Below are 23,721 nucleotides of genomic sequence, written 5' to 3'. Positions count from 1 at the left end.
AAAGATTATTCAATAAAGGGTAAAAAAAAAAAAACAACACTTAAAATACTTGTTTTTGATCCACTGTAGATTTTAGGAAAATATTAGATTCCTGGGTCAGAGAAATCTAGACATCATTAAATGATAATGAAGTATTGTATAAAAAAAAAAAAAAAAAAAATAAAAATTCAAGACTCTGCAATATGTTTGCAACTAGGAGAAATGGTCACAAGCTATTTTACACCCGTATCCCTCTTGGATCGAACCACTATAACTTTTAGGATAACAATAAATCCTCTCCCAACAATGTGCACATCTGCAAATGGCAATGATGCATTGTACAAAGTTTCAAGTTTATCAGATAATCCATACAGGAGGAGAAGCATTTTAATGCACAATTTAAGACTTTGTGACAGACAGACTTACAGATATGGACAGAAAATACAAAAACCATATAATTATATGAAATGATTTTGCATGTAAAAAGTACATGAAGTGCACAATTATGATTTAAATGTAATTATCATTTTTATTAGGAATTTAGATGTCTCCTCTTTTTGCAAACAATTACACATCTATATATGAAGATGACATATATAGTGAGCATATAAAACACTCCTACCAAAAATGTAAACAAATATGTGCAATGCAAGTTTGAAAAATATGTATGTCTTAAAAAGTGATTGACTAGATATCAGGAAGCAAGCAAGCTCACTCCATGTTACTGTGCTACAACTAACTGAAATTCACTACATTATCCAAAATCCACCCAAAAAGAACCAAAACCTACCAACACTAAATACCAATATATATCCATGTGAGGTCAAGGTTTCAGGAGTGAAACAATGTGTTTTTTAAACTTTAAAATCATTATGTTTTACTTTTGTAGGATATTCATAATGTTGAAATTGATTTAAAGCAATCAATTTTCAATTGGAGATACAAGGTACATGTATGCACATAAATGTACCACCCTGAATCTCATATCATACCTTATTATAGCTGGCAAAATTATGAAATGAAATTTAATGTCACCACAGAATTTATAATTTCCGTTTCTTTCTCTCAATTCACATGGAGACCTCCTTTTTTAGAGTCTTATTTTCTTTTACTTGAATGTTCTAAATTGAAATCTAAGGAATAATAATCTTGGAAGAAAAATCTACATGAAAATATTTTCTACTTTGAGAAACAAAATGACAAACATAACTGTTTTAAATGTAAGTCAGAAATAGAAAAATAATTCAATTTAATGCACTTACATATGTAATTGAAAGAAAATTCCTTTGAGTACATGATTTTAGAATGAAAATAAGATTGATTAATATTCAATAAAGTATTTCAATTTCTTCAAAACTTCGATCTTCAGATGATTTTCCATCCATTGACACCCCAAATGTATGATCACACACATTTAGCAGGAACATATGTTCCTCAAATCTCCTTCACATAACACTTGACTACTTTTGAAATGCAATTTAAGTCTTTTTAGAAATTAACAAAGATGAGTGTTCAGATTCATACCCTAGCTGTTGATGATTGCTAAAACTGATCACTACTCAAAACTCTGAAACAAATCTTTATGGATTTTTTTGTATTTCACACACACACGCACACATACACGTACATGCATACACACATCAAAAATATCAACAAGACACTGACCTTAACTAAATACCTGAGTTATTTAGTTAAAAGTATTACTAACCTCAATATGAATGAAATCTATATAATACAGTAACTTTTCTTGCTCTAGGCATGCATTTATATGCTAAATTCTAATATTCAGTAGAAGTATAATACATGTATAAGGTGTAATTCATTCCCCCAAAAGCGTCTATACTGATGAAACATTTTACAATTATAAACTTGATATACACTTTTAACACTATTTGGATCTGACCTTGAATCAGAACCCTGGAGTTGCAAGTGTCACAATTTTTGTACATCTCTTTCTGTTTTTCTTGACAATGCATCCATCATTTATAATATTCTAGTGTCAACAAAATTAAAGAAGGATTCTTTTAAATCATAAAGACATGTAATTACTATGACCATTTTTGGTTCCATCTATTTTAAAGCTAGTATCAAAACCTTTAGATTCTAACATGTATATATAAACTGTGTTTTTAATTATCAAATACCAAAAAAAAAACACCCAAAAAACCAACCAACTTTTAGCCATTAGTGTTTTATTTTGATAATTTAATTTACAGATACATGTATAAGTTGTCATAATGTCATTTAATTCTATTTTATTGTTGCATTCCTCTTCTTGCCCTTGTAAAGCACAATCTCATTAAAATAAGATCTTTGATCCGCTCCGTTATTGTTATAAATAAGATCTTTGATCCTCTCCATAACAATAACGGAGCGGATCAAAGATCTTATTGAAACGACATAACAATAACGGAGCGGATCAAAGATCTTATTTTAATCAGATTGTGTAAAGCACCTTAGAGTAATAAACTGTTTTATATAAGGCTGCATGTATATAAATTTTATTATTATTATCACTGATAGAGGTCATGAAATTTACAATTACCTGTTCCTTCTTTACCTAAAAGTATCAATAGCATTAAGGAAGATGTTATCTAAATTTAAATGTTTTACACATAAACACTATATATCAAGTTTGGTTCCTCCTGGAGTCAGAATTTCTACCCTAGGAATCATGATATTTTCAAGCTTGATGTTTTGTTTACTGTCACAACAGAAGCTGACCACTAGCAATAGGTCACATGAGAGAATCAATTGACCTAAAAATCTATTAATTAACATGATTGAAATGTTTTAATCTTTATATCCATGATAAGATATTCTTTATATATTTTATATTGAATTCAATTGGTACTTTGACCTCTTTATTTTCAAAATAATTGGAATTATGTCTATATACACACATGTGAGAGTTGGCCTCCATGTGTCCAATGAAGAAATTATGAATAATGGAATGACAAATTAATGATTGTCTAATGCTTACAGGGATGGATCCAGGAATTTTTGAGAGAGGGGAATTTTACCATTAATTTTGGTTATCAAGGGAGGGGGGTCCACCCTCAAAATGTGTTATTTTTACTTTATTTTAGCAAAATTTCCTGAACCAGCACCCCCTCTGGATCCACCACTAGGTTATCATTTACTCCTTCATTCTTGATTACAAACCTAAGGACAATAAATTGTAATTTCACATTTTTTTTTAATTTGACAATATTTCATTATCACACAACAGCAAAATTATGAAAGCATATACATGTACGTACAATAATAGCAAATTGATTGTTCTGACATATCATTTGATATACATATATATTCATAAGAAAATTTGAACTATCATGCATATTATAGATTATCAGTCATCAAGTTTTTTGTTGTGTTTTTTTTTTTTCAAAGTAATTTCACATTTTGAATCTTGCTTATTAATTGATATGTTGATATGGAATCAAATGACATGCATGCACGCAGAAGCTATGTGAAAAATGTCAGATCTTGTGTAGCAATTTGTAAACCCAATGATTACAAAGCCTATTAGTATTCTATATCAGTAAAAGAAAATCCTATTTTAATTCATATTTTGCAATAGATATGATAAAAGGAATAAGCATTTAATAATAATTATCAAAATCTATAGTATAAAATTGAAAAACAATCTCATAAAAATATAACATATATTTTACACATGCATTTTTGTAAACTTTACAAAAGGAACAGATTTCCCCCCTGAATTTATATAAAAATCAGTATTATGTCCTGTGACATTTTGTTATTATGCTTTAATAAACTTCTAATATTGACTTTGTCCTTGCATGGTCATTTTGTCCATTTTTTTTTATATCTGTACCCAGGTTTTGTCTGGTGAATTTTACCCCAACTAATCCCTTTGTGTATAATACACATGGGATGTTCTTTACAGCTCAGCAAGCCCCTGACTTTGTTTCTCATTGTTCCTTATCTACAATTACTGGGTGAATGACTTTGTGAGGTTGTAATTTGCCATCTAATACTTTTATAAGCATTTCATATCATGATCAACATATCATGCTATTTCAGTCAATATTATAAATAATTCATTTGATACATAATATGTAATATTGTAGGCTTATATGGTGATATTTGGAAAATAATGGCAAAGCAATTCTCAGCATGAACATTGAAAATTATGTTGCAATATACATCACCCAATACAAAGACAAAGGATACATTTTAATTTTTACGTTTAAATTCATATGAAATATTGTGAAATTCATAATCATGTGAATGCAATAGCTGCAGAACTGTAGCTCTCTGAGAAAATATTAATTCGTACAGATCTGTCCCAATATTTTCTCAGAGAGCTACAATTTTGCAGTTAGTGAATGTGGTTAACTTATACTACCATTAAGATATGTAATCTCTTTCTAATATTTGTTTAATTTGTACCTTTTTCATATTGTACAACAAAGTATAATTTAATGCACATCAATCCTCGGATTATAATAATTTTTTTAAATTATTTTTTTTAGGCTTAATTTTTTTTAATTTATTTGTACAAATAGAAATTAAGTGCATCATAATATATACTTTTAAAGGTAAGATGTACAATTGATATATAATCACTCATACCAACCATTCATACTCCACTCAAACATTTCAAAACTATGGATTATAAATTTTGATTAGTGCAAAATTTGTTAATTTCTATAAGGTCATCTCAAATCTTTTAAAATCATTTTAGTGACTTTTTGGGGGAAAACACCTGAAACACTTTTATAGCCAATTTAAATGGTCCAGGTCAAGCATATTTTGCTTTTAGGCCAAATCTTTGTAAGATCATTTGTGCACTTTGACAATTATTTCTAAATATTCGGGCTAGTATAATGAAGAAGTATGGATGTTTCAATTTTCATTAACATTTAATACCAAAACCATATCTCCTTTGCTTGACCAAAAAAGCCCCCCCCCCCCCTCCACACACACACAGTGAGGTCTAGATCCGCCACTGTTTAATCTGTGATTTTGGGGCAAAGTTGGATCAATTTCATTTTATAAACAAGTCCAGTGGTACGATGGATTTTTCATTTTCAAGACAAATTAATAGAAATAGAAATTGTTAGCCAGTAAAAAGAAGTAATGATTTAAATCAGATACTTGGAACAGTGTTGATGTTAACAGGGACCTATATACTAGTTAGTATATAGGTTCCTGATGTTAACTTATGAAATTCTTATATTGTATACAAGATATTATCCAACTAACAGATATACTTTTGCAATTATATCTTATGCATTATGAACTGTAGCTAAACAATATCACTATTAAAATCTTATGTCCATTTCCATGTAGTTGGGAATCAATTAAGCTTTCCTGGTTCCGATTTTGATTTAATTTTTATTTTGTGAATATAAATCAATATTTGTCTAATCACAGGAACCGGTAATTTTGTTTGTAATGATAATAATGAGAGTCTATACGATACCACCCCCCCACCCCCGTGTTTTTATTAGGAGGTGGTATTGAATACACCCGTAAATACAGGGCCGTAAATTACATGGAGGCGGAGGAGGCAGCTGCCTCCTCCAACTTTTGAGCCAAAAAAAATTAAAATTTAAAGTTCATTAGAATTTATGTTGTTTCCAATAACTAAGAACATGATACCTCCCTTAAAAAGCATTCCAAATCTTTCTTTTAGAATGAGTTAGTCAAGTAACATCTTAGAAGGCCCTAGAATCAAGGATTTTGCACGAAACGTGTTCAGTGTGCACAAAATGTGCTCAGCGTCTGGGGGCCTCGGCGGCCCCCAGACCCCCGCCTACTTTCCTGCCTCCTCCAAATTGAAGGTTAATTTACGGCCCTGAAATATCATTACAGACAAAATGGTAATATATTTACAAGTGCACTTTACGTATTGTTCTCCACGGGCAAGGGCACAGGCACCGGAAGTATGGATACATGTATTTAGAGATTGGCCTTCTACTGGTATAATAAAATGAATTTTATTATACCGGTAGAAGGCCAATCTCTATACCGGTAGAAGGACAATCTCTAAAGCTTACAAAAAAAAACGTGAAACGATTACATGAATCGAAGAGGGATGAAATAGACTACGAATTCATACACTTCAGAGAAATTATTCCCATAAAAAAAAATATGAAAAAAAGTTGAGGGGGGGGGGTAGTAATATCCATATTTAAGGTGCCTGTGGGCAAGGGCGCATCCAGGAATTGTTTAAAGGATGAGCGGATTGCGACCCAAGTTTGTGCCTATTCCGCCCCGGCCCCAAAGATGGGTGAATATCGCAAACTGGTAAAATGACCAGTTTTGTTTAAAACTATGGAAGTAAAGTGGAGTGACTACAACCCTCTCGATCCGCCACTGATGAACAAGAACTACATTACGGGGATTAGGAAGCACAGGGTTCATTTAGAATAATTGTAATCTTTAAGGAAATCTTCGTGGAGCACATTATCGCAAATAGTTGCTGAAATTGAACCTTACCATAATTCCGCCGGCGAGGATTGCAGCTATTTTCACTTTCACATCGCAGGAGGTGCGTTTGATGAGCTATCAACTTATACAGACAGTATCTCCTCATATCTACATGTACAGGGGCGGATCCAGGAATTGTGGTTACGGGGCGCCACTTTATGAGGCAGTGGGTCCATGGCGAAGCCCTGGTTGGGGCCCAGGGGGCGAAGCCCCCGGAAACTCCTGGGTTTTACAAATTTTATGGGGCTTGAAATATTTCTCCTATTTAGTCATTTGTACTACATGTATTTTCTATCAATTTAATAAGGTGAAATTAATAAAATGACCCAAATTTTAAGGTTTTTTTGGGGGAAAATATTAAGTTCTCCCAATAAAGTAATTAAAAAAAAATAAAAGATTTTGTCATTTATTTCTCCGCCTACGCCCCCTCTAAATCCGCCACTGATGTATATTGCAATAATCTACCAGAATATACTGACACCTTATAGGTGATACTTCATTAGTACAAATGGACACCACCACCATCCCTCCAAAGGGAGGGGGTGAGACTAACAACGAAAGGGGAAAAACACATTCCGTAAATTATAATATACATGTAACAGGCTGTCTTTGCATTTAGTCCGAGTGTTTTCAGTTATCTTTTTAAAAATTCTATATATTGATTGCAACACAAACATCCTATTATAATTACATGGCGATGATAAAGTCTCAGTAAGTTTCCACAAAGCTGAAAATTGGTATACACCATATTGTACAAACTGATACAGAACTAAAATATTGCGGAAACTTATCAAAACTTTGCGGTAGACTATCAGTATAGCAATGTGCATACTAAAACAGAACAGTTTCTGCAAACCGAAATTTGCGCAAACTTGATCAGCTTTCAGCAAATTGTCGTTGCGGAAACTACTTGAAAACAACATAGATATATCAAGTTTCAGCAGGACACACCAAGTTTTTGCAGGGAGAAAGCTATCAAGATGAAAAATGAGTGCGGAAACTTGACGAAAACCACTTGTACACCTAAGTCTATGTAGTGAAATTTGTATTTTTCATCCATTTGTAAATTCCATGTTTTTAATGAAAAGAACTTATAATAATTGACATTAGTAAATACTATGTAATATTGCAGGTAAATTTTGTAGGGTATATAAGCGAGTGGGGGGGGGGATTCAGACCAGTTTTTAGTGTTAGGAATTGCATGCTTTAGTCCCAGTTTGTGTTACTCTGAAGTGAAGTCCCAATTGGTTATTAAAATGCACGTACATAGATCTATACATTTCCATACACCTATATTCAGTGCAACCCCCCCCCCCCTAAAATTTTCAAATTTAAGGTAAATCGCGGTATCTTGTTTAGAAAAATGTACTAAACGATAAAAGAAGCAATAATTTCTTCCACTCCCGGAGAAATAAATGACAAAATCTTTTGATTTCTTGCATTACTTTATTGGGAGAACTTAATTTTGTTCTAAAACCCATAAAATTTGAGTCATTTTATTAATTTCACAAATGACTAAATAGAAGACATATTTCAAGCCCTGTAAAATCCCGGAGCTTCCAGGGGCTTCGCCCCGCTGAACTCCACCAGCGCTTTGCTCTGGATCCACTGTGGGCCTCAAGGCGGCCCCCAGACCCCCTGCCTCATAAAGTGGCGCCCCCTCCCTGTAACCGCATTTCCTGGACCCACCCCTAATATTACGAAGTTCATACAGCCAGAATCATCGAAGCTTAGACTGGGTATTTTGAATTGAAGATTTCCATTTGTAAAGCATAAGATTCTCCCCCGCATAGACTTTCCCTCCGGAAAAACGGGCCCGGGATAGACATTCCCCCCGGAAAGATGGGCCTGGAATAGAATTTCCCCTTACGAAGAATTAACCCGGGTCCAACCCAACCCCCCTTGGAAAAACCGTCCCAATATAGAAATTCCCCCTAAATGACAGTACACCCCCATTCTTACATTTTAGCTATGTATCTGTTTCCATTTCTATTACTAGAATTCTCTTGCTTATTTAGACCCAGTAATTCTTCTGATTATTTTTGTGTGTGTGTATCGTGAACAATCATCATCTTATGATTTTTTATAAAAAGGAAATTGCTCAAATCGTGTAATGGTATATCAAAATTCATTCAGACATCTTAAAAGTCTTTATCGTTATTTACTAGTATCTAACATTTGAATTAGTAAAGTTGGGAAGAACTTAAATGATTTTTTTAATTTAAATAAACGAGAAAATTTAATAACTTTTATTTATAAAGTTCATCTATTTTACTTTTCAAATATTTTAATTATACATCTTATAGTCGATTTTTTACGAAAAATCCTACTTATATTGACCATCGTTAAAGTCTTTTGGTAAGCATATTGTATTTACAATATGCATTTCAAAGTTTTCAGCGTGTAAATCCAACTTCATCATGTCAACAACAAAAATATTCGTTTGTTTTATGAATATCGTAATATTAATGAGCGCATATCTATTTCCTTAAACTATTATAACAAATGAAATCCGGAAACAGGGGGGGGGGGGTCTATATATACCAGGGTGATTTTTCCGCCAAAGGGGAGACTCTTTACTGACTTTGTACATAGGGGGAAATTATATGCTGGGGCGCAATTCCGGGCCCGTTTTTCCGGGGGGGGGGGGTCTATGATACAACACCGGATCCCCACGGGATAAAACATATCTGATATACATATTACATGTAAAAGCCCTACATTAACTGGATACTGGATATTGGACTACAGGGGCTTTGCAATTGAGGACTAACCAAATCACGGTTAGGGTGGTTCGGGAGGGGTTGTCCCCCTCCCTTACGGGAGAAAATATTGAAGCAGAGCAATTTCAAGCACATTAAATTCTTATCTTTGAAATGATGGGGGGGGGGGGGGGGGGGGTGCGATCTCCACACCCCTTAATTCCGCAAGTGAGACTGTTAGTTAACTCTATGGTAAAATTTAGAAGATATAAAACAGAAAGAATTTTGATACAAGTAAAAAGTTTCATATATTTTTGGAAAATTATCTAGATGTGCATTATTTAGGATTAAGCTCAATAAAAATCCGAAGTATGTAACATTTGATAAGGGTAATTTTCGCATGGGGCGCCTCTATGCCGGCTTGATTAGATCGCGTCGTATACGTACATTTAATGACAGAGTGAAATTTCAGTGTTTTTATTGAAGAAAATATGTGGTTGTCATAGACAAAAAACTCCGCACTTTTATCGTGTCCAGAGTTAAATGTCGCACTTTTAAAGGTATTTTGTTGATTAGGAATATGCATTGATTGATCACTATTTTACGATCAAGTGTTGCATCTATATATTTTGGAAAATGAACTATACGTGATGGCTGGTCGAGGGGTTGGGGAAAGGGTGGGTGCTTTGATCAGTCCGCTACTAAAGTTTTCCTAGTAATGAAGACAGTATTAGTTCTTCATTGTAAAATCTATTTCCAATATCAACCGTAACTATTTCAACTCCAGTAAAGCTTCCACCAAAAATTACAACAAACAACAAATCATCAATACATAAATGTTCGAGATTATGTCTCTAGGTAGTGTCAAAAATAACAACGAAATCTTTCTTTGGAAGCGGAAGACCATAATGATAACAGATATAACAATGAGGTCTTCAGTTGGAAGCGGAGGACCTGAATTACAGTAATCAAAAAACCCATATATACTAGACTAGATAGGTTAGGGTCAATGACTTATGATCTCGTATCTGACGAAGCGTAACGTGTAGAATTTAATAGGGTAGTTTGTTAATTGGGAATACAAAATGACTGACTAGTGGGACCACTATTTTTTAAAATTTTATTATTATTATTTAAGTAGTGTCAAGAACAACGGAATCTTCCGTTGGAAACGGAAGACCTTAATGATATCTTATTCAGGTTTCCATTTGGGAGCAGAAGACCTTAATTACAAGACTTGTTCGGTTAGGGTCAATCTGTTATGTTGTCGTGTCTGACGAAGCGTAACGACTAGGATTTAAAAGGATAGTTTGTTAATTGAGAATACACAATGACTGACCAGTTGGGCCACTCTATTTTTTTTTTTTATATCCGTGTGATTATTTCCTGTACATATAGTATTGAAATTGTACATTGTATAGAATATCAGGGACTAAGTAGAGTGATTGATCAGTATTTTCCGTTCAAGTGCCATTTCTATCTGGTCAAAACGAGCCTTTTGTCAATTTTGGACAATAAATCCTGCAGGAGGAGGGGTGGCTTCTGCTCCTCCGCCGCTAAAGTTTTTTTTTTTTAAATTTCAAAATATTCAAAAATAAACACGATTATCTATTCTAAATATTTAAATTATTCAAAATGTTAACGTTGTCTATTTCAACTTCCAATATAGTTAGGAAACTAAGTGAATAACGCTGAATATTATCGCAGATATCCATTGACTTCATTTACCTAATTATTATAGATCAACACAATTATATTTATACATTTACTTAAAAAAGTGGCGGATCCAGGGGGTTAAATTGCAATATGAATACTTTACTTTTGAAGAAGAAGAAAATAGAAAACCCAAACAAATAGAAACTCCAAATAAACAATGAAACATACTAGTAAAGATCACAGAAATTTATCACGTACAAAATCAGTATCTAGGTAGTATTAGTGGGTTAGTGTCTGACGAAGCGTAACGGTTAGGACTCAATGGTGAAGTTCGTTAATTGGAATTACACAATGACTGACCAGTGCTTTACGTTCAAGGGTAAAAATGGGCCACTTGTCAATTCTAGAAATTGAATTGTGCGAGGGAGAGGGGGATGTTCGCTCTCAGTCATCCACCACTAAAGTTAATAAACATCATATGATGAATTCCTTAACATGTATATATGTAAAGTATTCAAAATGTTAACATTATATCTACTTGTATTTTAACTTCCAATAATGTTACAATGATAGATGAGTACCGTTGTTATAGGCATCACCAAAATTATCTAGCTAGTGGCGGATCCAGAGGGGTAAGAAGTAGGCATAAAATCGTGATAACAGTACTTTGCTTTTGGAATAATGATAAATAAACCCTGACAAGACAACCCTGATATATATATAAATGTCCGTGATCATAGAAATGTATCACATAAAAAATCGATGACTAAGTGGATAAACAATTAATTGTCAATGATAACAGGTTTTCATTGCGAAGCAGACCTTAATTACAATAAACAAGTACATCCATACATACAAGACTAGTTCGGATATGTTGTCATGTCTGACGAACCGTAACGAGTAGGATTTAAAAGGGTAGTTTGTTAATTGGGAATACACAATGACTGACCAGTGTCCCCACTACATTTTTTTTTAATTTCCGAACTAAACATCGTGTGACTGTTTATACCATACAGATATGAAATATTCAAATTGTACATTGTAGAATACCAGGGACTAAGTAGAGTTACAATGGGAGTAGTTTTTTTAATTGGAAGTACACAATGACTGACCAATATTTTCCGTTTGAAAGTGCCATTTCTATCTGGTCAAAACGAGCCTTTTGTCAATTTTGGACCATAAATCCTGCAGGAAGAGGGATGGCTTCCGCTCCTCCGCCTCTAAAGTTGTTTTTCTAATTTCAAAATATTAAAAAAATAATCCTCGTATGATTATGTATCCTAGATATTTAAAGTATTCGAAATGTTAACGTTGTTTATTTCAACTTTCAATATAGTTAGGAAGCTAATATTAAGTGAATAACGCTAAATATTACCGCAGATATCCATTGACTTCATTTACCTAATTAGTAGATCAACACAATACGTCTACCTAATAACTGGCGGTTTCAGGGGGTTAAACTGCAATATCAATACTTTGCTCTTGAAGAAGAAGAAGAAGGGGGAAAAACCAAACAAATAAAAACTCCAAATAAGCAATGAAACATACGAGTAAAGATCATAGGAATTTATCACGTACAAAATCAACTCACGACTAAGTAGTGTCAGTGGCAACATAACGGTCTGTATTCAATGATGAAGTTTGTTTATTAGAAATACACAATGACTGACCAGTGTTTTACGTTCAAGGGTAATGTCTATCTGGTCAAAATGGGCCGCTTGTCAATATTAGAAATTGAATTGTGCGAAGTAGGGGTGGGGTGTCGTTCTCGGTTATCCACCACTAAAGTTAATAAACATCATAACATCATATGATGAAGGCATGCCTTCATCATATGATATATATATATATAGTATTCAAAATGTTTACATTATATCTACATTTATTTTAACTTTCAATAAGTTAGAATGATAGGTGAGTACATGTACGTACCGCTGTTATAGGCATCACCAGAATTAATTTAGCTAGTGGCGGATCCAGGGGGGTATTATAAGAAGTAGGTATAAAATCGTTGTAACGGTACATGTACTTTGCTTTTTGAACACTGATAAATAAATCAGATAATCCTGATATATAAATGTCCGAAATCATAGAAATGTATCACAGTACAAAATCGTTGACTAAGTAGTGTCAATGGATTGATTTAAGGTTTCATGTCCAACGAAGCGTAATGATTATGATTTACGAGGGTAGATTGTTAATTAATTGGGAGTACACAATGACTGAAAAGTGCTTTACATTCAATAGTCGTGTATATCTGGTCATTAAGTGGCTGGGGAAATAATTAGTATTATGCGTGAGGGATGGGAATGGGACGGGGGATCCGCTCATTCGCCACTGAAGTTATAATTTGAAAAATAAACATCGTATAGTTAAATTCTTTTGCGTATACAAGGTATTCAAAATATTAACGTCATCTATTTTATCATCCAATGAAATTAAAATGATAAGTGAAGACTGTTGTAACCACACAACTTGTGTAACTAATTAGTGGCGGATCTCGGGGTTAATACATTTGTAAGTAGACCTAAAAATTTGCGATAACATTGCTTTGCTTTATAAGTAAAAAAGTCTACAATATTCATAAAACATTGATACACAAATGTCGAAAATCATAGAAGTTTATCACTATAAAATCGCTCGAGATGTTTAGAACACTTAGAGCCGAACTTCCCTAGAGTCGAGACGTCTGTTAACCGTTTATTCTGACACGCCTGTCAAAGTCTTTTCGACGCTTAAGGTAATGGTAGCAATCGGAGAAAGTACTTTGACTTGAGAATGAATACGATTGTAGAAGGGAGGGAAAGATGGACCGAAGCATGCATTTTGTAAAACGATTCTTGTGTTGTTAAATAATCGAGAATCTTATTTGAGATGTCTGATTCGGTTCACTAAACAACTTAGCATCACCTAGCAGAGTTCATCTTTCACCGTAAGCACTTAACACTAATTTTAGAATATGTAAACAAGTTGTAAGTTAGGCCTATTCCGTAATTCAACAACATATCACAGGAACTGGTAATTTAATATGTAGTAATAATACTGCTACCCTTTATAAAACGACAAGGATGGTGGGTGACGATAATTTTAAGAACTATTTTGAAACGAAGTGTTGAGTGAAGTATCAGCCCTTGTAGCCCCCCGCCCCCCCCCCCCCCCCCCCCCCAATAGCAGCTGATTAGGGGATGGTACGGTATATGGTATACCCACTCTATTATTAATACACTGACAAATTACCGGTTCCTGTGAACATATTTTAACACCTGACGACATATGAAGGGTTGTGAATAGTGAATGTGAGCAACTGCATGTGAATGCACGGGCAATGGAAGTTGATGTAAATAGATACATGTAGTATGTGCATGTATATATATTTATACATGCACATACTATATATTTACATTAACTTACAGTGCCCGTGTGTGAATGAGTATTTCATAGTGTTCTTGTCTGCTTGTTGCAATAATATAGTCCCGTCCAATTTTATATGGAGATTTTTGTGCAAGGTTATATGTATACAATTAAAATTGCATGGGGAAAAGTTTAGTAATGCAGAGCTCTAATATCCTTTATTATCTCTCATGTTTTTTAGACATTTATTCACAAACACATAAGCCGACACATAAGAGTTTATAATTACTATATATATTTAAAAATTAATGTCATGCCTTGGCTTTTAAGTATATTTTAAGAATCATGACAAACAACACTTTTTAAGATACAATTTTCTGTTTTATTGTTATATTCATGGAATAAAAATCCCATCCTGTGCTTTATTTGGGATATCTATTCCCATTCATGCTCAAATAGGATATTTACTGCCATTTCATGTTCATTATGGGACATTTCCTCCTATGGGACATTGTATCCCATAATAAGTTTAAATATGGGAGTTAAAATCCTATGGGAGAAATTATATTTTTTCTCCCACAGGATTTTTGGTGGGAGTGAAAATCCCCCAAGTGGGATTAAAAATCCCTCCAAAATCCCATGGGATTTTTTGATTTCAGGTGAAATATCTTAAAAACTACAATAGTTACAAGTGTAAATGTTGGTGCATGTCTTGTGAACATAAAATCCCATCTTTTTTTGTAAAGGGTTTATTTGTATCCTTAATAAAAGGGTTGGCGAAACTCCGGACTTTTGTCGTGTCCAGAGTTAAATGTCGCACTGTTATAGGTTTCTAACATGTACACAAACTATGATCTTTTTCATTATATACATATTAATTATTCTTATTTTACGATTAAAAATCTCATGTTGTGAATTTCTAACATGACGTTTTGTTTTAAACCTATTTAATACATATTGCTGGCAACGAAAAGATCAAAAAGAAAATATGCAAGGTTTACGATGTTTCTGGACGAAGACCAAGGAGAAAATTATACTGGTAGCTGTCGATGAAAGGCGCTAGGCGACCATTATTCAATGCACAGTGGTCGTCTGCTTCGAATGCCGTCATGGAGGAATCGCTGTCGAACCAGTAGCTATGATTCCGGTATTTTCCGTCCAGTGAGGAAATCCATACAAGATTCGATAAGGCAGAAGCCCCTGAAAAAATGCTTCAAAAATCATCTACGTACACAACAGTTTGGATATTTCCACCCACAATCTAATTAATATCGAATTTGACTACCAATTGATGTACACATTTGTTAGTGAACATCTTCACTTGAATTCACGGCAAGAACTCATATATACATTGTAACAAATGTGTCAATTTAAAGTCACTGTATATTGGTGCTGATATAATCGCTATTTGTAGGGTCTCGAACTTTATTTTACAACTTTATGATCCATATTGTTGGGAAAACGTTCTTTAATACACGATTATTTGATAGTGGCGTCAGATATTGAAGACGAGGACACTTTATTTAATTATGAAAAGTTTGGGGCCTATCAGGATTAGAACAGTCCCTCAGTACCTCTTGTTTGTCATTAGAGGAGATTAAATCCTAAGGATGAGACCACAAAAACCGAGACCCCGTGTCACAGCAGGTGTGGCACGATAAAGATTCCCCCCTGCTCAAAGGCCATAAGCGCCGAACATAGGCCTAAATTTTGCAGCCCTTCACCGGCAATTGTGACGTCTCCATGGGTGTAAAAAAATTCTCCAGCATGACGTTAAGGAGTTATACTACATCGTCATATTGACTGACTTCCTTTTGAAACATGAATGAAACTATAAATATCAGTAATTTTCTCTTTGAGATGTAACTGTCTAGCCGAGTAGCTCAGTAGGTTAAATTTTTCAAATTATATAGGATTGTTCGATCGTCACCATATTTAGTTGATCAGATTGCGCTGCCATTTTAATGTGACAAATTTTACAGGAGTTATGGGACTTTGTTGAATTTGTACATGCTACACTAAAGGTAATCTCGGCTGAGATTCGGCTTGGCTGAATATTTGGACTCACGCCTTAACCGAATCTCGGAGCAGTCCTTCATAATTCATGTCTGGAAATTTACTTTCAGCTTCGGCCGGTTCTAGCAATTAATGCGGACTTGGGTGACACTACTGTTCGCTTCAAATATAGGGCTCACGGCGGGTGTGACTGGTCGACAGGGAATGCTTACTCCTCCTAGACACCTATGGTGTAATCATGGGCCCGTGTTTGCCCAACTTTCTATTTTGTATTCCTTATAGGAGTTATGAGATTGATCGCTGTTCGTTATCTTCACCTTTCATAAAACAGCTATTAGAGTCGGCCCCCTTTTCCTTGGTAAATAAAAGCAGTTCTACTGTACAAAAGTTAACATTTCATACATAGACACCACATACGATGATTTTTAAATAGTTTTAATAATTCCCTGGTTTTTTTTTTTGTTATGAGGAATGTCGAAATATCAGCTGATTTTTTAAACCCTATAACAAACAGTTTTCGTCATGGCACTCCTTCATAAATGATAAACAAAGTGGGCGGGTCTTAACATAATCATCTTCACAAGTCAAGGGTTATTGATTCGTTACCTCGCACTAACCTTTGATATCAGTCACCATTCAAAACATGGGTTTGAGACAGACGATGACGCAATAAGCTAAAATTAAATCACCCAATGAGATTCCTTGTATAAGATGCAAGTTTGGTAAAAGTGAGCAATGGTCTTCGTGGGGTACTTTTCTTAACATCATGAACATTGCGTGTTGATTTTATATGTAACGTAAATAATAATTCACATTTTCGTGCTGTAGCTATTTATTAATCTATTTCAATTTTAAGTAACTTGTTCAATTTGTTAAAACACAATCGACAAACATATTTGAACAATCCATCGTTTTCACGAAGCTCGTATTCTAAAACTTCGTCTAGTTGTTTCTTGAATTTTTTTCCCTAAAATCAATCGACGGTCACAAATCCCACATGGGCCATACGTATTTACGTTCGTTTTCGACCAATTATAAAAGCTGTTGTCTGATTGGTTCCACACTACAGGCTGCAAACCGATCATATGCTCCGTCTCGAGTCCATGTTTTGAATGGTGACTGATGTCAAGGGTTAGTGCGAGGTAACGAATCAATAACCCTTGACTTGTGAAAATATAAGATAAAGGACAACATTTACTTTAGGAATATGAATATACCTCTGCTTTCCTTGTTTACAAACCACGTGTAATTATTTATTCGGTCATTGGAAATTGTATTAGAATCTTGATATTTTTTTATTCAACGGAAGTTATGCATGGTTTTCACTGAATACATACCCGGTATATGCTATATATGTGATCAATATATATTTTTTCAAATGCATGTTATTAATTCGCGTTGAGATACTGCTAATACATGTACGTACACACGTTTAAAAAGCACATTCGGTCATATATACTGCTGCTGAAAAACTGAACTGTAAAAATCTTATTGTTATTCAAATAGTTATTTTCCACTAAATGCGGAAATAATATGTAGAACTGTTAACCATCAACATATCTTTTGTTCAAACCCTATATTACACTGTGATGTACTAAATATATATCACAAGTGCTCACAAAAAATAAAATAAAAATAAAAACACCCCTTCTCCTTTTCTCAGACTCTTGATCGAATTTGCCCTGAAGCAAAATGTTACAAACAAATTATTTAGGAAAATACCTTGATTATTTATTTTTCCTATTTAAAAAGCACGTGCTGTAAAAATGCATGTACGGTATACGCATAAGACTTTTTAGCTCACCTGAACCGAAGGTTCAAGTGAGCTTTTCTGATCACTTTTTGTCCGTCGTCTGTCTGTCTGTCTGTCTGTCTGTCCGTCTGTCTGTTAAACTTTTCACATTTTTGACTTCTTCTCCAGAACCACAGGGCCAATTTCAACCAAACATGGCCAAAAGCATCCTTGGATGACGGGCTTTCAAGTTTGTTCAAATGAAGGGCCATGTCCCTTTCAAAGGGGAGATAATCACAAAAATGCAAAAATAGGGTGGGGTCATTTAAAAATCTTCTTCTGAAGAACCACTGGGCCAGAAGAGCTGAAATTTACCTGAAAGCGTCCTGACATATTGCAGATTCAAGTTTGTACAAATCATGGCCCCCGGTGGTAGGATGGGGCCACAAGTGGAGATCAACGTTTTACATACAAATATATAGGGAAAAACTTTAAAAATCTTCTTCTCAAGAACCACTAAGCCAGAAAAGCTGATTTTTACCTGAAAGCTTCCTGACATAATGCAGATTCAAGTTTGTGCAAATCATGGCCCCCGGGGGTAGGATGGGGCCACAAGGGGGCATCAAAGTTTTACATACAAATATATAGATAAAAACTTTAAAAATCTTCTTCTCAAGAACCACTAAGCCAGAAAAGCTGAGATTTACATGAAAGCTTCCTGACATAATGCAGATTCAAGTTTGTTCAAATCATGGTCCCCGGGGGTAGGATGGGGCCACAAGGGCGATCAAAGTTTACATACAAATATATAGTTAAAATCTTTTTCTCAATAACCACTGAGTCAGAAAAGCTGATATTTACAAGAAAACTTTCCGACATAGTGCAGATTCATGTTTGTTCAAATCATGGCCCCCGGGGGGTAGGATGGGGCCACAAGTGGGGGGGGGGTCAAAGTTTTACATATAGATATAGGAAAAAGCTTTAAAAATCTTCTTCTCAAGAACCATTGGGCCAAAGAAGTTGACATTTACATGAAAGCTTTCTGACATAGTGTAGATTCAAGTTTGCAAAGGGTAGTTTGGGCCATAATAGGGACTAATGTTTTACATGCAAATATATATGGAAAGTCTTCAGATATGGGCCAAGGTGACTCAGGTGAGCGCTGTGGCCCATGGGCCTCTTGTTTGTTAATCATATTACAGGTACCAGAAGATTTACATGTAATGTGTAAATTTTTGATAGGGAAAGTAAAACCACACTAGTGCATTCCGCTTTGCATATATATTATAATATAAACAATGGAAAGATATAATTATTTGTTTAGAAAATTAGATTTAGAAAAGTCAAATTATTTCTGATTTCTGATTATGATAACTACAAGTGTATATAACTAAAACAGTTTATCAAAATTTAGTGTAAATAAATTACATATATACCGTGTGTATCGGACATACTTTGTTTAAAGTACATGACATGGAACGCGTGTTTATATTCCTAAAACCTAAAACTCCAATGGTTTCAGTACATGATAATTAAAAAAATTCTCGCAACAAATGAGTTTTTATTCAAAATTTAAAGATAAAATCTACAATGTGTACTTTTATCACAAAGAAGAAACAATAGAAGATATTATGTAGGATTGTAATTATGTTAAAAAATTCCTAGATGAGTTGGACCTTTGCGTAGAAGATGAAACGAACTTTTAATTACATATATGTAGTTATTACATTTTTAAAAATTTACAAGTATCCTTGATATAAATAAGGGTATCCGAAATGTCCTTTTCTTTTGGTTGAAGTACTATATTTATACAGCAAGATGTACTGAGAAATTATTGTGTGTTCGTTTTACAATATCCAAGTTTAGAACTTTTTAACGAAACATACAAAACCATATTTTCCAAAATGGTGATAATGAAATCCACTGGAACCTAATCTTTTTATAACTCTCTCTCTCTAAAAAAACACCCCAAAAACAAAACAACCCAACCCAAACACAATCCCCCCCCCCCCCAAACAATAAAAAACCCACAACAATCAAAAACCAATCTGTATCTCTACAAGATTTTGTTATTATGCATATTTATATTGTGAAATATACAGATTGTTTAAATAATAATAATAAATTCTATTTTGCATGTATCCTATTTAAAAATGAAAACTACCCGGTTGTTCATAAATTTATTTTTGTTTGTCTTGATTACAGAGGAATGTGAGATTTCTTACCTTTTAGTATAAATATGAACATCACAAATGATACCATTTTACAGTAAATTCTATCTGTTTCTACTAGAAATTCGGGGCTTCTTCTAGCAGTGGCTCAGACCACTGGAACGATTATAACCAGTACAAGAAGAACGATATCACAAAGCGAGAACGTAGTTACTTATTGATCCGGTAGTGACGAACGTCAAATCAATTATCCATTTCTTAATACAGTTGTTTTGAAACAATCAATCAATTATATTGTATGCCTAATTTGGTATTGAATTTGTTTTAATTAAAATATTTACGAATCGGGTTTCTACTGATCATATTCGACGATGGTGAAGATTTATAGTGCAAACTGCCCAGTAGGGGCCCTGCTACACTAGGTTTGTTGCGGCGAGGCGATGATGGTGGTCGACCCTCGGATCCCCTGGAAACGGGGACGGGTCTTCTTGAAGATCCGGGGATGGTTAGGTCCTCCAGTAGGTGGTGGATGGGTCCATATCCTCTTCCTAGAGTCGATCGCCCACGGATCCCCACAGTATAGTCGGGGGAAGGGCATCTTGAAGGTAGCTTGCTATTCTTCATCTGTGGTCGATCGACCCTCGGATCTCCCTCAGTAAAATCGGGGAGACGGTCTTCTTGAAGACTGTGTTTAGGAGGCGGCAAAGGAGGTACGGAGGGAGCACCCCATCGGATCCAGTGCAGAAACCCACCAGCTCTGTGCTTGAATTTGTCTAAATAATTTAGATAGTCGCCTAAATTTCCTTAGTTACTGGCCGAAAGCAGAAGGATAGTTGTGTGTATGCAAATGTATTTATGGCCGAAAGTGTTTAACGTGGAGTTGACAAGGCTCGCACGTCCATGACTTTATGAGAAAGCCATAGAAGACGCGTTAGACCACTGTCTTTAATAGATAGTTGGCCTCTAGCACCGATGCGTTATCGTATAAAGAATTACTTGATAAATTTAAGTGTATGTATACCCTATTAAGGAGCATACACTTATTGACTAAAGAGGGAATAGGATTCTGAATCCTATATTTGATCCAGGATATGCCTGGATATATTATAATAGTTTAATAGACCTAAATGGGAAGTTTAATATTAAGGACTTAGAGATTTTGTGTTTGAGTGTTGGCTGTAATTTGTGTTATTTTAAGAAAAAACATGCATGTTAGTATTATTGTTTTTATTTATATATATATATATATATATATATATATATATTTTTACATTATATCAAAGGAATTAGTTGAGGAGGGTACTAGTATGTTATTTGGGTAAAGATATAAGCATAAACTGCCAAGGGTAAGTGATATGTTTATGGTATGTTTGGGTGTTTTTGTGTATAAATTTTAATGGCGGTGGGCATGTGTTATAGCCGGGAAACTACAGTTAGCAGAAGTGACTGATACCTGCAGTATCCCTTAAAGGTTAAAATGTATAACTGTCAGCCACTCCCGTCACCAGAGGTGTTACTTCAGGAGTGTCAGCCAGTTGAGGGTGTAAGTAAATGAGTAGGGATGGGCGTATATTGAGTATCTATGGATGTGACGCAGCGTGTTAATGAGGCATTTGACAACGGCCCAGGGTTAAGCCCTGAACCACTGCCAGCAGATAACTTCTGACCTGACATAGTGCCAACGCCACATAAACCGCTACGATGAAAGAGGATGAGAGATGTAGCCAAAAGCAAATGGTCGAATCCTACCCCAACTGGGGCATCTCTACAATAAGATACGGAGTTCGAGCCAAGAGCAATTACTCACAGTTATATGTAGTTAGTATATCCTGTGGATGTGATAAAGTTTAATATTGCTGGTACGATGGTGTTAATGTCGCAGGCGGATATTGTTAGCAGAGTGAGAAGGTCAAAGGTAGTGACTCCTGCTGCATGTAGTGTTTGTATGAGTTTTGTTCTGTAGTGGTTGTGAAGTGGACAGTGTAAAAGGTAATGGGTGATTGTTTCTGGGACATGGCAGTTTGTACATTTGTTTGTGTGCCTAGTGTACTGACCTAAATCGCCCAAAAGATTGGTTGTTTCTACCCTCAAGCGTGTGATGATTTTGTCATAGTGTATGTTAGAGTGATATTTGAGATTTTTTGAGCATGGGTTGGATATGATTTTAGATATGAGTTTGGTGTTTGAGTTTAGCTGTTGTTTGTAGATGCCAATTAAAGTGCGATGTATGGAGCTGTAAATTTCTCTGACCCCCTAGCGATATGTCATTATGTAACCATGTTATGACCTAGTGCTTGTTTTGCAGTGCTGTCGACAGTCTCGTTTCCTTGAATGCCGACATGTGAAGGTATCCACTGGAAGTGGATGTGTTGATTATATTGTGTGGAGTGATGCAAGATGGTGAGGATGGTGTTGAGAAGATATGGCCTACTAGTTTGAAATGTTTGTAGTGTTTGTAGTGCGCTAAGGGAGTCACTGAGAATTACCGTTCTCCGATATCCCTTATTGTGAATGTATTTGAGTGCAGCAATTAGAGCGACCATCTCCGTCGAGTAGACAGAGATGTTGTCCGTGCATCTATACCCCTCCTCTATGGGACCGCTGGGGTCATAGATGGCTGCACCCGTTTTGCCTGTGGTGGGTTCTTTACTTCCATCAGTATAGAGTTTTTGGAAGGCTTGGTAGTGTATGTCCATGTGTTGCAGTGCAATTGCTTTGATTGGTAATGGGTTACTGTGCTTTTTGGTGATTGCACTGCCGATATTGGTGCAAACCGTAGGAGGAGGAAAAGTCCATGGAGGCATTGGTAGCAATTGTTTGGTTGGTGGCTCAGGTAGCCCATAAGTGTTTGCATACTTCCATATTTGGTAACCAAGTGGTCCATTGGTGAATTGCAGTTCAATTATAAGACTTATTTAATTACTCTACCTTTCCAACGAGAGTCGGTACTTTCTGTTTAGCATAAAATCGATGTCCGTGTAGATTATATTCCAACCGTAAATGATTATCCTTAAGCATAACCTACTATATATCTATCATAATTGATTTGATGTAATTGTATGCCAAATTTACTACTATTATTGTGTGACTATCTCTATATGAAAAAGCCAAACTTTTCCAACAGACGTTTTTTTTTATCGAGGTGGTTAACGCGGTAAGCATCAAAGGTTGCATGGACGCCTCGATCGCCAGATAAGGTAGATAAGGTATACACAGGGACTAGTAACTAAATGTCAATAAATTTCTACCATCCAATCTGAAGCTTAATTTCGCTTGATTGACAAGGGTTCACAGACCAGGTAAAGGACTAAGACCATGTTTATCAAAATTCGGCCTAACGTCCAAAGTGAATAATTTTTTGTTAGAAATATGCTATAACATGTTCTTTTCCTATAATGTACTGGTTTTTATATGTAGAGTTCGTGAAAGAACACTATTTTTAGGTTTACATTACTAGTATAAATCCTATAATTTGCTCTACTTTTTAAGATTGCGTCATACAACGTCGCTATATATATTATTAGAAGTGGTAGCGTATTGTAAAACATAATTATGCAATGAGCGGTTTAATATATAATAAGATCTTGAAAAAGAAATTTTCTTTCAAAATACGCAATAAGGTTATTTTACTTATAGCCCGAATGGCACA

At 34.9% G+C, this 23,721-nt stretch overlaps 1 protein-coding gene across 3 annotated transcripts in view; it reads right to left on the bottom strand.

The window, feature by feature from the left end:
- LOC125657482 (uncharacterized) overlaps positions 1 to 20,259 on the bottom strand; it is a 40,606-nt gene extending 20,347 nt beyond the window's left edge. For all 3 annotated transcript variants that reach the window (XM_056150059.1, XM_056150060.1, XM_056150061.1), the window contains exons 1-2: positions 20,127 to 20,259; positions 15,155 to 15,353 (exon numbers count right to left, since the gene is read on the bottom strand). In XM_056150059.1, coding sequence (XP_056006034.1) covers positions 15,155 to 15,353; positions 20,127 to 20,163 — 236 coding nt within the window. In that variant the 5' untranslated portion in view covers positions 20,164 to 20,259. The remainder of the gene's footprint in view (positions 1 to 15,154; positions 15,354 to 20,126) is intronic.
- Positions 20,260 to 23,721: the final 3,462 nt, after the last annotated feature.

This window comes from Ostrea edulis, chromosome 9, assembly GCF_947568905.1.
Source record: "Ostrea edulis chromosome 9, xbOstEdul1.1, whole genome shotgun sequence".
NCBI lineage: Eukaryota > Metazoa > Mollusca > Bivalvia > Ostreida > Ostreidae > Ostrea > Ostrea edulis.
The sequence above is the reverse complement of the archived record's forward strand: the minus strand, read 5'-3'. Positions and strand labels throughout refer to the sequence as shown.